This window comes from Mus pahari, chromosome 10 (assembly GCF_900095145.1).
Source record: "Mus pahari chromosome 10, PAHARI_EIJ_v1.1, whole genome shotgun sequence".
NCBI lineage: Eukaryota > Metazoa > Chordata > Mammalia > Rodentia > Muridae > Mus > Mus pahari.
Window position 1 is genome coordinate 40,869,406 of NC_034599.1, and position 17,774 is coordinate 40,887,179.

Below are 17,774 nucleotides of genomic sequence, written 5' to 3' on the forward strand. Positions count from 1 at the left end.
AGAAGAAGAAGAAGAAGAAGAAGAAGAAGAAGAAGAAGAAGAAGAAGAAGAAGAAGAAGAAGAAGAAGAAGAAGAAGAAGAAGAAGAAGACTGATACATAGATAGATAGATAGGTGATACATAGATACATAGATAGTGAAAGATAGATGCTAGGAAGATGGATGATAGATAGATAGATAGATAGATAGATAGATAGATAGATAGATAGATAGATGATAGATGATAGATGGATAGATAGATAGATGATATAGATGTATGATAGACAGCAAAATAAACAAATGCACAATTGTGGATTTAACACACAACTTTTAATAACAGGGAGAAAGTGTGCAAAGAGACACAACCTCACTTACCCCAGAGTCATCTATACACTTCTGCACATCACAACCACAGCAATTCCTGACAACAGGATACTGCAGCCCGGAAGGAGGATGGGGCCAAGGATACCTCTCAGCCTCTAGGTTCTATGCTGCTCCTGAAGAGGATCACTTTAATTGGTCCCAAATCACTGACCACTTCCTAGGGAGAAGTCACTGTGGGTCACATGCTGAGAGCTGGCAGCGAGGAGGCAAAAGCCGTGACTCTCACCATCTATTGAGAGTCTTCTGTGCAGTACCAATGTTCTGGGTGCTTTATTTTACTTAACATTAATTCTCACCACAACATTAATTCTCATCTCCACGTGGGTGGAGTCACCGAGGTTGGGGGAGGTACGGTAAAAAATTGAATAGGGTACAATTACTACCCCCAAAGGAATATATTAAAAAAAATGGCAGGGGTGGGAAGAGAAGAGAGCAACTGAGTGGAGAAAGGAAGGTGGGGAGTGTGGATGGAACAGAAAGCTGCCCTGGAAAGGAGCCCTGGGCCTCCAGTCCTGAGAGGCAGGGCCACCCCGAGTCTGTATGAGCCTCTGGGGTGGATTTCTGAGTTCACTTGCCAGGTATAGTTCCCTGAAAACAGAAAAGACCTCACCAGCACACGAGACAATACCCTAGGCACACAGCAAAAAGCAGTTCCTGGTCCCAGCCTAGAGGAAGTCACAGGCCTAAAGGGGCAGAGTGCCTCGCATCTGTGGGGTAGTGTGCCACACATGGGCCTGTCGGTTGTCAGGGCTCTGGGTGTAAGGATTAAAGTCAGAGGAAGCAGATGCGTTCTTCCTGTGTCCCACTCCTCTCTGGCCAAACACTTGTGAAGCTGGCCCCTTTGCCAGCCTCCACCTCAGAGCCTGTAACACCCCCCTCATGATCCCCTTGCCCTCTGCCTGTAGGCCATGCTTGGCCCTCCTTCTCTAGCCCAAAGCTCTAGGGTCCCCTCTAAGGAGCTCCCCAAGACTCACTCAGTCCCCCCTCCACCACTGTTTCCCATGCATGAGCTGTATTCTCTAGACTGACCAGATCTTCTCTCTACTCAGTTCCAGGGCCCCCTGCTGGCATCAAAGCTGTCCCTTCATCAGCTAGCAGTGTGGTCGTGTCCTGGCTGCCCCCAACCAAGCCCAATGGGGTGATCCGCAAATACACCATCTTCTGTTCCAGCCCTGGATCCGGCCAGCCGGTAAGTGGTGAGGGGGACAAGGGAGCAGATCTTTTAGGAACAACCCGTCAGTCAAACTGTGGGACTTATCTATGCTTTTCTGGGACTTGTAGTTCAGAATGGGTGCTAGACAAGATGGCTCACTGGGTGAAGGTGCCAACTGTTAAACTGGAGGACCTAAGTCTAAGCCCTGGGACCCACACATTAGAAGATAATCTACATCTGCAAGTTGCTTTTAAGTCTGGGTACTGGTTGCTCCAAAATGGATGAACCCTTGCATGCTATCCATCATGGGCTAGGCATCTTCTACAGAGACTGCGAGCTTGTCACAGCTTGGGAGCCCCTCTTGAATCATGTGGGTCACAGCCAAGCAGACAGAGAAAAAGAAAAGCCACTCAACTCTGCTCTTCCAGCCTCCTGACCACAGGCACTTCCAGGGACTGGCCGTTCCGTGGACTCTGGGAGTGCATGGCCTCTCATCAGGGTCCTCCAGGTTTGGAGGCAAATGACTAGGCAAGGAACAGGATCGGTGGGACCAGGATAGGGGTAAGGGCATCTCTGACCAGGGCCTGGGCTTCCATCGGGACAAGAGCCTAAGAGTCTGCAGTATCTTCCCTGATCCTGGCTGCTGTGCACCCCAGGCAGAGGTACAAGCACGAGTCAGAATTCTACCGGGAATTCAGAGTCCCCAGAGAGAAGAAAGAGAGGACGGGGTGGGCAAAGCATTGCATATGCCCACACCCCATAATATGCTTCCTTCCCCTCTCCTTTTCTGACACCCAGCTAAGTGTCTTCTCTGCAGCACAACTTTTCCTCGGACAGGAGCAGGTGGAAACCCCTGCCCTGGGCAGCTTCAGCAGTGGGAAACAGCCTGTAAGCACGTCTCAGGCGTGGGGCCGTCAGGGCTTAGGGCTGGGGAAGGGGCAGGAGGAAGTGTTGCCCTCTATAATGGCAGCTTGCCATCAGCCACAGATCTGCATGATTTCTGAGCCAGGAATGCAGCCTGTAGCTGCCGGGCCACTGTCACCCCTCCCTCGTCAGATATCCTGTGGGCTTTGTGAACCACCTTTCTGGAGTGAGCACCACGGCTCCTCACCATGGAGGCCAGGAGTCTCTTCCCAGAGAGAAAGCCCATGGGTTCATAAGCATCCTCACTGTCCTCATGGGCACTGCCACATGCAATGCCATGTTGGCAGCGTGCCCACATGGTGGCACTCAGACGGAGCACAGGACATTAGAGCACCCCAAAGACCCTCTGAGGCTTCTCCATTACCTCCACCCTCCCAACTCCACAGTTTGGATGAATGCTGCCTCTCTCAGTCAGTGTGGATGGAGCCCTGCTATACATCTGGCTCCTGTCACTCAGCCCTACTTTGTGTCAGTGGCTTTCATCAGTGGTATGAGACACCGGGAGAGCTCATTCTCGCTCTTCGCTTTGGCTTTAGAGTGTCTTTGTTGCTTATGCTTGTATTCCTGTGTTTCTGCATGGTGCTGTCCACTGACATCCTAGGCGGAGGCTTGGGCTGCGAGCTCTTAGAGCTCAGGACACTTTTTGCAGAGTGGGTACCTGGGAGAGGGCTTGCTGTGAACACGGGGTCTGCAGAGGGTGCCTGGGAGCACTATGCTTCTGTTGGTGTTAAGCTCTGTGTGTGTGTGTGTGTGTGTGTGTGTGTTGTGCACACATGCAGGCACACGCACCATTTGCACACTTGGGGCTGCCCTGCATTAGCGTAGACCCTTGGGATTAACCAATTAATGTTTTCAGCATGTCTTCTGTCCCCCCCCCCTTCGCCCCTCGCCGTTTTCTCTCAGTTCTCACAGCACCAAACTGCCCACCATCCTTTTCCTACCCAGCTTTTGCCTCTGTTGAGTCCTACTGGGACCTATTTCTCCGTCACCCAACTGCCTACGGACATTAACTGTTGGCACAGCTGACTGCTTCGGTCTCAGAGGCCCCAAAGACCATGGGAGTAGTGTCTTTTCCTCTCTGGATTCCAGGCTGTGGAGCACTTATCAAGAATATTAGAATCGCTGGTGCATGTTTGATGGTTGAATATCTAACAGCCTGGCTGCTATTATAAAGCCCAAAACATGTGGCATGTCCCCTTTCCTAGCTGATGGGAGAAGGTAGCCATGCTCTTGCTTGGCCTTTACAGTCATTTCCGCTGCCAATAATGAAGTCTTCCTAAGGGACCAGTCTGTGGTGGCCTCCTGATTAATTCAGGCTTTGGGAGTGTCCAGAGATTGGTTTGGATCCTGTCCCAGCTGTCAGCACAATTTCTGGTCCCCGTCCCCTCTCCTACTGCTAAGGACACTGGAACTGCATCTGTTGGCTTTCCATTACTATGAAAAATTCCTGAGAGAGTCACTTCTAAATAAAATTTTAAAATACCTGAAAGAGTCACGTCTAAAGAGGAGAGGTCTGTTCTAGCTCACAGCTTTGCAGGTTTCAGCCATGAGCAGTTGACCCCGTGGCCTGCCTCTGTGCTGGTGGTGAGGGGCCTCCTCATGGCAGGGAGTAAGAGGCTCACAGCCGGGAGGTAAACAAAAGACATTCACTGAAGCCTACATAGCAAGAAAAAGGACATGCTCCCAATGACTTGGCTCCCTCCAACTGGATCGCACCTCTTAAAAGTTCCACAGGCCTCCAATAATAGCAGCACAGGCTGAACACCAAGCCCTTAAAACGTGGGGCATTCAAGATCCCAAATGCAGCAGAGACCCTGTTCCAGCTCTTTGTGTCCCGAGCATATAAGAACCCCCTCTTTCAGGGAAGACTTCCAGGGGAGTGTATCACACGAAGCTTATACAAAGTGATGAGAATTTCAGTTCAACTACACAGGGAGACTGAGGACTGAGGGGAGGGAGATACCCCGAGCTCAGTGAGGTCTGCAGGGAGAGCTGCCATGGGAAATAGTATCACTCTGCACAATGCAGTCCACATTCCAAGTGGACAGTGTTACCAGTTATTTACGAGAAGAACTCTGGTCAGGCGCTAGGATGATAGCACACTCACATGCGAGAAACATGTGAAACCATGGCGTAAATGCAGGCTTAGAAGCAGGTGGCTAAGAGACTGGGTGTTCTCGTACACACTGGTGTGTGCATCTGAACATGCCAACACAGGTGCATGGCTCACGGTGAATGACTCGGGGCAGCCAAAGCTGCATGAGAAAGGCTGAAACTCTACGAAATACTTTATTCAGTACAGTGGCCATGTTTCCCTTTTGACAAAAATAATAGCCAGGGCCAAAGAGATGGCTCAGTGGGTAAAGGTGATTGCCACCAAGTCTGATGAGCTGAGTTCAATCCTGCAGAAACCACATGGTGGGGAGAATCAACTTGTACAAGTTGTCCCCTGACCTCTATGTGTGCACACATGCATTCGCACACTAAGTGGATAAATATATAAAATAAACAAGTAAATAACAAGGCTGGAGAGATGCCACATTGAGCAAAGGGGTTTGCCATGAGTTAAATTAATCTAACAACCTGAGTTAGAACCCACAGAAGAGGGAAAGAACAGTCTCCTGAATGCCGTCCTCTGACCTACACACACACACACACACACACACACACACACACACACGCACACGCACACGCACACGCACACGCACACACACACACACACACATACACACACAATATCCATACAGAAAGAAGTGCTATAAGAAACTCCTTCAAGTGACTCCTTCAAGTGCAGAAAAAGACAAGAGACAAAGTTATGTTACTGGGTTCCCTCCTTAATCAACAGCCCTCTGGGTTTGGGAGGGTGGGGTAAGACAGGGTTCCCTGTAGCCCAGGCTGACCTCATACTCCCTTTGGAGCTCAAGAAGGCTTTGGGCCTCTGACCTCCCTGCCTCCACCTCCCAAGAGCTGAAACCACAGGCTTGTACACAACACCAGGCCTAACCTTCTACACTGATCAGCACAGAGATTATGGGATTGGAGTGGTTTTTTTTTACATAATATTAAAGAAAATTTACATGTATGTCTTTTTCATGCACAAGTTTCAACTTAAGAAGGTTCTTTTCTGTGTTCTTTTGTAGTTGTCGTGGGATTTTTCATTGTCATTGAAGGGTTTTGTTGTTATTTTTGTTTTGTGTTGGTTTTTTTTTTAAACAAGATTTCACATATCCCAGGCTCTAAGGATGATCTTAGAGGCTTTAATCCCAGCACTCGGGAGGCAGAGGCAGGCAGATCTCTGAGTTCGAGGCCAGCCTGGTATACAAAGCAAGTTCCAGAGCAGCCAGGGTTGCACAGAGAAACCCTCCCTTGAAAAAAATTAATAACTTTTGATCCCTCTGCCTTCCAAGTTCTGAGATGAGCATGTCGCATACATACATACACACACACACACACACACACATACACACACACAGACACACACACACACCAGAGTTAGCACAGTGCTAGGAATTAAACCAAGGCTTTGTGCACACACTAACTAATCAGGCAGTCTATCGACTGAGCTAATCTACATCTTTCTCTCAAACACATTCTTGAGTGGCACAACCTACTGTCCACAAGGCCTCCCTCCTGCCTAGAAGCATTGCTCCGCTGTCACCCTTGTAAAGAAGACTCCGGTGAACCTTCTTCCCAAAGCTTCATGGGCATATGTCTGTATTTCCAGGTCACAGAGGCCCTGCGTGCATGCCTTCAAGTCGCTCTCCGGAAGCACAGAGGCATGTGCGTGTGCCACAGAGCACACAGGTTTCTGAATAGACACTGATTTCAGATTTGCATTTCATTTTTGCAACTTGGATTTTATTTTTAATAGTTGTCTTACTTTAAATTTTTCTTCTTAGAATTCTTTCGGGTTGTTTGTTTGCAAATACTTATAGGTTGTCTTTTCTTGGAGTCACTTTCAATTCTTGTGTTCATCCTGGCTATTTGGGTTGCTTGCACTTTGCTTATTGATTTTTTTTTTAGATTTATTTATTTGTTATATGTAAGTACACACTATAGCTGTCTTCAGACACTTCAGAAGAGGGCACCAGATCTCATTACGGATGGTTGTGAGCCACCATGTGGTCTCTGGGATTTGAACTCAGGACCTTCAGAAGAGCAGTTGGGTGCTCTTACCTGCTGAGCCATCTCACCAGCCTGCTTATTGATTTTTAAATATTCTTTCCATATTAAGGATAACAGCCATGTTCTAGTGTATAAATTGCAAGAAGCTGCAAATTCATGCCTTTTAATTTGATTGATGTATGATAATTTTTTTAGAGAACTTAAATTTATCAGTCTTTTTTTGTTTTGTTTTGTTTTTTGCCTCTATGATTAGAAAGACATATAACTGTTACCTATTGGGGTTTTTTTGGTCATAGTTTGATTTTTGTTCTATAACTTTGTATTCACCAAGTCTTATTTAGGAGAAATGACAGTATGATTTTAAAAGAATTTCAAGGGATGTGTAGGGAGTCCAGATGAAAAGGAAGGCATTAAATCTTGGTAAAATGCCGCGCTCTCTCTGAAAGTGGTAGTTTGGTACCGACAGTCCTAGAATCTTGGTAAAATGCCATTATATCTCTGGATGCAGAGGATCAACACCTGCGGTCCTCCCAGCTCAGGGGAGACTGAGGCAGGAGGCTCACCAGCAGTCTGAGGATCTGAAGGCCAGCAGATCCCTGGACTCCAGGACAAGCCAGCCTCAGCTAATGAGGAAGCCCAGGACCCAGTGAGAAACACCATCTCCGTCAGAACACACAGCAATGTGCGCAGCTTCTGAGAAAAAAATACTGAAGTATTAGCCTCTGACCCCCCCACACACACTCACATACTCCCACACAAACGTGTGAGAATACACACAGATATAGACATGCACACATACGCAAATATGCTCACACACAAAAAAATAGAAGATGACCTTTAAGCGAAAGACATACTTTACTGCCCTGGGTAAACACAAATGTATTCTCAAATCCACACTGACACACAAGCACATGCACTTAATATCTACCCTCACATCTATGTATTTCCACACACAAGCATGCATGTGTGTGCACATACACACACACACACACACACACACACACCTCTACACCCACTGAAAATGAGCACAGAGAACTGCACTCTGATTTTCAAACAATTGTGCACTCCTTGCCTCTGGGTGACTCAGAGTCACAGCCCAGAAGAGATAAGGTTGTAGATTCCTAATTTGCAAAAGAACTAAGCTCCCCATTCTGTGGGGAGGGGGAGCTCAGGCACCGCCCTCCCTCGTGAACTCAGCATCCCCAGATGCCCTAGCCAAAAAGGGCTCAGAGTGGCCCTGCACCTGCCCCCAACAGGAACTGTGCACAAGGTTAGACACAGCATCACTCGCCCACCCCTCCCTGGGAAGGCAGGAGGGACGGTGACAAGATACCTGAGCACATTTTAAGGGTGTATGAACCTTCTCCCAACATTTCCCTGCAGACAGCCCGAGGCCAAGAAAAGGACATTCCTTTTGTCCTGTTACAAGTCCTTGGGTCCTCCAGCTCTCCCATTGGCCGTGGAGAATGTCCCTCGGTGACATCTATCTTTCAGCACATGTGTGCATCCGCACAGCCATGTTCAGGAGAGCCTGCGTGCAAGATCTCACGACTGCAGAGATAACTAATTACCAGCTCCCTCTGGCCTCAGGGCCCCCATCTGTTCCAGGAACTGTTCCCCCTCCTTGGACTTGTGCCCTGATCTCAGAGGGGCCCTAGTGCTCTCCTCTCCCCCATTCCCTGCGGCTGGCCAAAAAAAAATAATAAAATAAAATAAAATAAAATGAAAGTCAGCCCCATCCGGCCGAGGCCAGGGAAGAGGCTGACAGGAGGGCTACAAACTAGCGCTTATCAAAAGCGCCTTCTCAAATTCATTTCAATATCTGAGCCTTTGGTTTCCAAGGCAACATAATCTTTTCATCAAAGCAACTGGTAAAACCACTGGGATCTGATATTGTTTTGTTGGCAACTTGTCAAAACTGTCATTTGGTTAAAAAAAATGTTATAGATTTATGTAACCTACAAATATATATAGTGATCCATACTACTAATAATCACTAATAAAGTACTGCCCAGTAAAACTCTCCCCACTGCCTCTCTACCCCATCCTGAGAAGGAAAAAGTGTAATTAGGTGGCAGGGCGGGGAGGTGACTAAGCAGGGGACAGGCTGGAGGGCTGGCTACAGCCCTAACAAGGCAAAGGCAATCATTTGGCTTCTCCACAGAACCTTTCTCTTTGCATGTGGTCTTCCTGGGACCCCGAGTCCCTCATTCTCCTTTCTCTGACTGCTTCTCATCATTTACTCAAAATGCCCATATGTGTTGGCCTGTAGCCACAGCCACTAGAGCCGGTACCAAGGTTGGCCTACAAAGACTGCAGGACTGGCTCCATTAGCTCCTGGGGCTGAGCCCTGCACAGTGCTGTCCACTACCTGTCTCAAGCTGGGAAAGAACGTGCTGGACAGATCCTGCCCAAGGCACCAAGGACAATGGCAGGCGAGGGGTCAAGGCACACCGGTTCTGTTTCTTAGTGTGACTTTGTCTCCACCCACAGGCTCCCAGTGAGTACGAGAGCAGTCCTGAGCAGCTCTTCTACCGGATCGCCCACCTGAACCGGGGACAGCAGTACTTGCTATGGGTGGCTGCGGTCACCTCTGCAGGCAGGGGGAACAGCAGCGAGAAGGTCACCATCGAGCCTGCTGGCAAGGGTGAGAAGCCTGTGCCTAGGGTCTGATAGAAGCTTCCAGAAACTCATTTGCAGAATTCTGGCTCCTCCCAAATAGGTGCTGTGTCCCTTCCCTGCTACCCATGACTTTGGCTGTGGGGAGTTGGCCAGTAGTCCTCCCTTCTGCATTCACCAAGGAATAACCCCCTGCTGCCCCCTGACTCTGGAAAAGTCACGCAACAAGCTACAATGGGGCCCTCGCTTAAACCCTCACTGGCTACGCTGTTAACTCTCCTCTGGCTTGAGGGTCCCCTCCAGCCCCCATCTGCAGCAGAGCCTCGGTCTTAGCACTCAGCTCCTGAAAGAGGAGCATCTCAGGATATGGGGTGCACTGATGCTTCCAAGGGGCCTTTGGGACTCCAGAGAGAGAGCCTCGTGCTGCAACCAGAGAGGGCAGGCAGAAGGTTCTCTCTGGTAGTGCTCCATTATCCGCCAGAAGGCTGGGGAACAAGACCTTCTCAGGGCAGGCCTCACTGATCCCCAATCTGGGCATGGGGGACTACCCAGAGGTATTCCCAATCTTTGAAGAGAATGATAGCTCTGAGGCCCTACCCAAAACTCAGGGTCACTCACCCAATGGAACAATGGCCGTTTGTCTGCCTTGGCCAAGGGGCAGAGGAACTGGCAACAGTGAGCCTCAAGTCTTCCAATGTCTCTGACCTCTAGGCACCTTCCTGCCCCTTCTCCTCCCCCAGCCAATCCCATGCTCACCTGACTCCCCCAGGCCTGGCTTGCCTTAGAAGGAGAGAAGCCTCCCTGTGGGCCCCAGGGACAGAGCCAGCAAGCATCCACCTGAGGGTCCATGGTAAACCATGGGCTCATCCTTGCAGCCTTCCATCCAGTTGCATGGCCTGGCCATCCCAGACAGCTGAGATGTGCTGTGTTGAGCCTTGCAGCTTCGAGTCAGAACTCCTTGCATATCACTGTCTCCACAGCCTCACCTTCTTACCTCCTTCTCAGGGTACCATCTACCCTTTCTCCAGGTCTCACCTCCTTTAGAAGCAAAGGAGCCTAGAGCCTGCCCCCTTCCCAGGACAAGGTCCTAGGTCCTGAGCTCTTAGCAGAAGTCTGTCCCCTGCCCCTGTGAGCATCAAACACAACCCATTCCTACACAAACACAGCTATGCCATGCTTACACAAACTCACACAAATTCATACTTACACACACACACACACACACACACACACACACACACACATCCTCTCCTACCCAACATGCCCTTCTCCTGGGCACCTTGTCCCTGCTAGAATGCCATCCCTCCCTAGATGGCTTGGAATCCTCATCACCCACCATCTTCTTCAGAACCAGCAGACCTTGGGTCCCATCGGTCCTTGTCCCCATTCTGCCACAGGACCACCTCCACCATAGCAGCCAGTTTACCCAAACGTCTCCCCTGACTTGGACTGTCAATTTGGGGAGCAATGTGAATGGGGTTAAGGGGAACATGAAGGATAAATAGCGGGGCGACCCTCATGCTCTCCTCTTTATAGCCCCTGCAAAGATCATCTCATTTGGAGGCACTGTAACAACACCCTGGATGAAAGATGTCCGGCTGCCTTGCAATTCAGTGGGAGATCCAGCCCCGGCTGTGAAGTGGACCAAAGACAGGTAGGTGGTTGGCCCGGGAGGAGTGGGGTGGCTCCAGGGAGGCAGAAAGCTGCTTAACCATCATCACTGTGCCCTGTGGTGGCCCTACAGGGCATATGACACTGCTCATAGCAGTTTCCAAACCACTGCTTCCCTTCCTCCAGTCATAACCTTCTTCCTGTGTGGGAAGAAAGACAGGGGTTCCCTGGAAATCCCTGGGAAGTACAGAACAAAACCCCAAGAACCCGAAATCCCCTGTAAGCCCCCTCCTGCCTTTCTTCCATTTGCCTTCACATGTGGGGCATGGGGGTGAGGCAGGACTAGGGAGGGTGTGTCATAACCCACGCCACCTCCCGGTCTGGCAGTGAAGACTCAGCAATCCCCGTGTCCTTGGATGGACACCGGCTTATCCACACCAACGGCACACTGCTGCTTCGTGCTGTGAAGGCTGAAGACTCCGGCTATTACACCTGCACAGCCACCAACACTGGTGGCTTTGACACCATCATTGTCAACCTTCTGGTACAAGGTGAGACTCTGCAAAGCAGGCGGTGTGACAGGGACAGGAGTCTCAACCTGCTAGAGAGACTGAATGACAGAGAAAGCCAACCCTGGGTGTTGGGGGTGGGTAGATCTTGGTGGAACTGAGGTGGGAAAAGGAGAGGAGGCATGAGGGATGGGAAGGAATACGGGAAGAGCCGGCACCTTCCTGTTGGGACACTCCATACCTTTCGCACTGAGAGCCAGTGGCTTTCCCTCGCAGTTCCCCCGGACCAGCCCCGCCTCACTGTCTCCAAAACCTCTGCCTCTTCCATCACCCTGACCTGGATCCCAGGGGACAATGGGGGCAGCTCCATCAGAGGTAAGGAGGGGAGGGAATTATTCACCTGTTTCTAATACTTGGTCCCATAATCCCCGAGAATCTGGAGGGTGGTTCAGACTGTGAGGCATTGAACCACATGGAGAGCACTCCCCCCCCCACCCCACCCCCTCCATTTGTGAGTAGAACAGATCTTTCCTCTCTGGACCTTGGCTTCCCAGTCTTTCAAAGCAGGCAAACATAGCATCAGTGCCTCTCAAACAAGGGTCTGTGTGGCTCAGCAAAGATCGTTGTAAGAACGCAGCTCAGCGTTTGTTCAGTAGTCTGAGGTGGGGCTAAAAGTGTACTTCCAAATTGCTCTCCCCAAATGGGGACACTCCTGGTCAAGGACTCCCTGCCCCTCCTAGAACAGTTAGTGTTGTAAGCTTCCCAGCTCTCTTAACCTAACGGAGAGCTATGGAGAGACCCAGACTCCCCCAGCACTAAGATGGCAGGCCTCCAGCTTTGAATCTCATTTGCATATGCCCATTCCTATGGCCTCTGCTGGAGTCGAGGTTGGGTCTCTCCTGTCCTGCCCTTCTCTGCTTTGCCCCACTTGAGTCAACCCCTCCTGCAGGCTTTGTGCTGCAATACTCTGTGGACAACAGTGAGGAGTGGAAGGATGTGTTCATCAGCTCCAGCGAGCGCTCCTTCAAGCTAGACAGCCTCAAGTGTGGCACGTGGTACAAGGTGAAGCTGGCAGCCAAGAACAGTGTGGGCTCCGGGCGCATCAGCGAAATCATCGAGGCCAAGACCCATGGGCGGGGTGAGGCCGGGTCAGGGGTGGCAATAAAGAGCGGGGGCTCAGGTGGGAGGCGGGTAGGGTGGCAAACGTGACATCAGCGGGAACAGACACAGAAAGAGGAGCCAAGTGCTAGAGGGAGGAGACTCAGCCTTGCTCCTATCACTAAAGCATCTTGGGATACGCTCATCGCTCATTGGCAGGCAAAAGTGATCTGGACTGGGAGGGGTGGGGGGAGTGGCTACTGTGCATGGCCACCTGGGTTCAACCCCCATCACCACAAAAACTTTAATCCTGGCACTCAGAGGTGGAAGTAAGGGAATCAGAAAATTCAAAGTCATCTTTGACAGCATAGAGAGATAGAGGCCAGTCTGATCTAAGACCTTGACAAAAAATTAATTAACTAACTAATTAATTAACTAAAAGGTCCTACTACCAGGAGGGTCAGAGGGTTGGCATCCTTCCTTCCTCCCACTGTTCACCCTTCACTGCTGGGCCCTTGCTGAAAGGCCTTTCCTCCTCTCGCCTCTCCACCCCTGGAGCAGCCCTACTATAATCCCAACTGCCCCAGGAAAAGCCTTCCCAGATAGATGAAGGACCCCTTCCTTCCTTCTAGAACACCCTAACATCTCTCCTCCCCCTTCTGGTCTCCCAGAGCCTTCCTTCAGCAAAGACCAACACCTCTTCACCCACATCAACTCCACGCATGCTCGGCTTAACCTGCAGGGCTGGAACAATGGAGGTTGTCCCATCACAGCCATTGTCCTGGAGTACCGGCCCAAGGGGACCTGGGCCTGGCAGGGCGTCCGAGCCAACAGCTCCACAGATGTGTTTCTGACAGAGCTTCGAGAGGCGACGTGGTATGAGCTACGCATGAGGGCTTGCAACAGCGCCGGCTGTGGCAATGAGACCGCCCAGTTTGCCACCCTGGACTACGATGGCAGTGAGTGGAGACGGTGGGGTGGGACAGCCCCCGGGTATCTAAAGAGAGGGATAAATAGAGGCAGACAGGAATAAAACCCAAGGTAGAGGGCTAAGGAGCAAGATAGAGGGGCCATCCGGTTGGTAGCAGGTGGCTAAGTGGGCAGATGTACTGGCGGCCCGTCTTGACAGGCAGGTGGAAGTCTTTAAACAAGATGCAGTTCTTGCTGTGTATTGCTTCAGGGAGATGGAGAGGGTGAGGTAAGCCGAGATGGAACCGAGTTCCTGCTCCAGGATGACTTGGCTAGCCAAGTGTATTAGTCAAGATAAACAGCCTGTTCTTCAGTCACAAATACTAAGGGCCTGGTTGCTCCACACAGGGGAGAATCTTTTCTTGATCAGAGAAAGTCCTGAGAGAGCTGATTGGCAATCACCTTTTAGCTATGTCATCTTGAACATGGCCCTTACCCCAAGATAAAAGGCACATCAATTCTTAACTGCCTTGAAGGGGCTGGTTTTTATCACTTCTTTGTGTGTGTGTGTGTGTGTGTGTGTGTGTGTTGGGGACCAAAACCCAGGGCTTTGCTCTAGCTAAGAAAAAAAAAAATCACTTGTTTTTCACCCTTTATTGTTCCAACTAATCATGTGACCCTAATCTAAGTGCAAGGAATTCTGGGAAATATAGCAAGACCATGGCTATTTGGGGAGCACCTAACTGATATCTACCTCATAAAAATGCTACACACACACACACACACACACACACACACATGAGAGGGGGGGCAGAGAGGCAGAGAGAAAGACAGAGACAGAGAGAAAGAGACAGAGACAGAGATGCATTGGAGAAAAAGAAAGCTAAGCTCTTAGGATCCAATTGTCACAAGCTAAATTAAGTCCACCTACATACTTAGGAAACGGTCTCAGGAGATAGGCCTCAACAAGAAAGTCTTCGTGTAGAAGATGATTCTTAAACACAGCTTGGGAAACAGGCAAGGATCGGGGTTGGCAGCAGTTTATATTAGTAGAGTCTATCCTTGCCTTCCTGCAGGCACCAGAGACTGAAAATGCAGCTTTTGGTGGGAGTGAAAGGGACAGGGTTGGGGCATGACAAAGGAGCGATTCTCCATCAGGGGGAGAGATTGCAGGATCCCCCACATGACTTCACCTCGCTTTGTTCCTCCCATGTCCAGCCAGATGTGAGAATGTAATCCATCAATCCCCACTCTAGGATTAAACATAAAACCTGACCAGGCAGAAAAATAACCCTGAGAGAGATCAGGAAAATTCTAAAACAGAACCAGAAAGTCATTAATATAGCATAAAAGCTATGTAAGTGCTCATGACTGCCCTGATGGAACCAAAGTTTAGGGGAACAGGGGGGGGGTTACAGCTCTGCACTGGGAGGTGGGGGTCGGAGACCAAGGACAACAGAAGTCATCAGCAGGTTTCCCCACCCATGGGACTCTGTGAGCTCACAGCATCCCCTGGTTCTCTTCTCTGCCCCCCCCACCCCACTCAGGCACCATCCCACCCATCAAGTCTGCTCAAGGAGAAGGCGATGACGTGAAGAAGCTGTTCACCATCGGCTGTCCAGTCATCCTGGCCACCCTCGGGGTGGCACTGCTCTTTGTTGTTCGAAAGAAGAGGAAGGAGAAAAGGCTGAAGAGGCTCCGAGGTGGGGGACTTTTCTACCAGCATTCAGGGAGAGAGGGTAGTGACTCCCAGCCACACTGGCCACCCTTCGGTGGACCACAGAACCTCCTGGGCAAGAGACTGAGTTTGTGTCCCCTGAAAGGAATACCTGCCACTCAAACCAAGTCTCCTTGGTTATTCATAGTTTCTCTTCTGTGTCACCGGTATTTTGTGCCTGCACCAACTAGAGCTGACATTTATACAGGTCCACACTGGTAAAGCCATATTGATTATAACATATGCAAATAGTTCCATATTCATTGACAAATACATCTCTCTAGGGCCTTGTTTGGCTCCTGTCCAGGAAGTTTTCATGTTGTGTCAAATGTGGAATAATTTGAATACTTCCCCCTTTAAACACTTAACATCGTAGTCTGATGTAAACGACTCTCATGTTCCTTGATAGACCCAGAACCTACTAGTTACTTCATGTTTGCTCACTCAAATGTTTGGAGTCTGATGCAAAGTAGATACTGTTGAATGGTAGAGATGCAGAGATGAAGAAGGGGCAAGCCATATACTTACAGAGTTCACTATTTAATGTGAGAGGCCAGGGGACAATAGTAGCACAGAAGAGGGAATTACTAACCTCTCTGTGGTCTTCAGGACCGGAGAGAATGGAAGAATGGATCATTCAGTGAATACCTGGACAAATGAGATAGTTAGATGATGACTGAATGTTTAAATGGATGGTTGACTATGTGGTTGCTAAATAGTATGAATACAAGAATGGAGAGATGAATGGTTTGGTGAAGGTTTGGATACATAAATAGTTGAGTGTGTAAGTGGATGGGAGGATGGGTATCTTGATGGATAACAGGTAACAATTTGATTTGTGATATAGCCATCCATATATTTTGTTAAAAGAATAGTTGGATGGTGGAATGATTATAAGAATAGTTGAATGGGTGGTTACTTAGTGGTATGGATAGTTGGATATATAAGTGGAAAGATGGATGGTTAGATATTGAATGCACTGTTGCATAGATGAGTCAATAGTTGGACGGTTGTTGATTAAATAGTTAGATGGGAGGCATGAGCATATAGATCAGTTGGAAGTGCTTGCCTAGCATGCATGTACCCTAGGGTTTGATCCTCAGTACTGCATAAGCTAGGCATGACGGAATACACCAGTAAGCTAGAACTTGGGACGTTAGTGTGTGAGAACCAGAAATTTGAGATTATCCTTTGCTACACAGAGAATTCAAGTTTGAGGCCAGCAGACCAGCCTGGAATTCATGAGACTGACTCCAAAAAAAAAAAAAAATAGTTGGATTCACTGTTAGTTGGATCAGTGGATAGGTGGATGGATGGATGGATGGATGGATGGATGGATGGATGGATGGATGGATGGATGGATTATGGATGGGTGGATGGATGGATGGATGGATGGATAGATGGATGATGGATGGATGGATAGATGGATGATGGGTGGGTGGGTGGATGGATGGATAGTTTGATAGATGGGTGAGCAGTTGGGTGGATATTTAAGCAGATGGGTGGTTGGATGCAGGCATAGCACCATCTCCAGTCTGACAAGTCACTCTCAGCTACTGGGCTCTAATACATTAAATAGACCCTTTGCCTCCTCTCTCAGTATCATCACCAAAGAGTCCCAGTGAGATTCAAGGCTCCCTTGAGATATAGCATGGGCTCTCACATCTATTTGTGGACTTTGGAGCCCAGATACCCTAAAACAGCAGTTCTCAACCTGTGGATCACGACCTCTTTGGGGTCACACATCAGATGTTTACATCACAATACATAACAGTATCAAAATTACATTTATAAAGTGGCAAGAAAATAACGTTATGGTTGGGGGTCACCACAACATGAGGAACTGTCTTAGAGGGTCGCAGTGTTAGGACGGTTGGGAACCACTGCTCTGAGGGAAAACATAAAGTCTCTTGGCTGGTGTGAGAGAGAACTCAGTCATCTAGCCAGTGCTTCTCACTAACCGCCTCGGTCTCATCCGACACTCTCCCCTTTCCCCAAGGGGAAGGCTCAGGATTCGACATGCCATAGCATCTTGTTAAATCATAGCTGATTCATGGAGTAGACAGAGCACTGGGGATGCCCCCTCTTCTTTAGGATGAGCCTCTCTTAGATGGAATAAAACAAAACAAACAACTAAGGAAAAAGCAGCCAGACCTAAGGCAGCAGCAAACTGGAAACCATGGCTGTGTCGTGGGCTTTATCCTGCTCCTTCCACTCTTCAGACCATTGTCATTTTAGACAATGTCCCCTCCTCGTCCATGTGGCTCTTCCCGCTCAAACCCCATTCTCACCCAGCTACCTCTCTCTACTGTTTTGCAGATGCAAAGAGTTTGGCAGAAATGCTGATAAGGTAGGAGTCACTCAGCTACTTTCTCTTGGCTCCCCTCCCCCTGCTCCCCTTCCTCCTCCTCCTCCTCCTCCTCCTCCTGCTCCTCTATCCTGGAGCCACCCAAAAGGATGTTGATCAGTCCTCTCTTTGATCTTCAGAGCCCCTCGCCCCAACTTTCTTTGGCTCCTGAGCCACCCACCTCCTTTCCTTCTTCCACAGCAAGAACAACCGAAGCTTCGACACCCCTGTGAAAGGGCCACCCCAGGGTCCACGGCTCCACATCGACATCCCGAGGGTCCAGCTGCTCATTGAGGACAAGGAGGGCATCAAACAGCTGGGTGAGTGACCTGCTCTGGGTGTGTTTCCCCAGGCCACAGCCCATGGAGGACGACTTCGAGCCCCATGGCTGTGCCCAGGG

The 17,774-nt window shown here is 49.5% G+C and overlaps 1 protein-coding gene across 2 annotated transcripts in view; it reads left to right on the plus strand.

Moving 5' to 3' along the window:
• The window catches only part of Dscaml1 (DS cell adhesion molecule like 1), a 321,027-nt gene that overhangs the window by 300,083 nt on the left and 3,170 nt on the right, over positions 1 to 17,774 (plus strand). For both annotated transcript variants that reach the window (XM_021206575.2, XM_029543062.1), the window contains 10 exons: positions 1,412 to 1,551; positions 9,058 to 9,211; positions 10,720 to 10,837; positions 11,182 to 11,345; positions 11,580 to 11,678; positions 12,253 to 12,441; positions 13,073 to 13,360; positions 14,858 to 15,013; positions 17,347 to 17,377; positions 17,576 to 17,694. In XM_021206575.2, the coding sequence (XP_021062234.1) occupies positions 1,412 to 1,551; positions 9,058 to 9,211; positions 10,720 to 10,837; positions 11,182 to 11,345; positions 11,580 to 11,678; positions 12,253 to 12,441; positions 13,073 to 13,360; positions 14,858 to 15,013; positions 17,347 to 17,377; positions 17,576 to 17,694 (1,458 nt within the window). The remainder of the gene's footprint in view (positions 1 to 1,411; positions 1,552 to 9,057; positions 9,212 to 10,719; positions 10,838 to 11,181; positions 11,346 to 11,579; positions 11,679 to 12,252; positions 12,442 to 13,072; positions 13,361 to 14,857; positions 15,014 to 17,346; positions 17,378 to 17,575; positions 17,695 to 17,774) is intronic.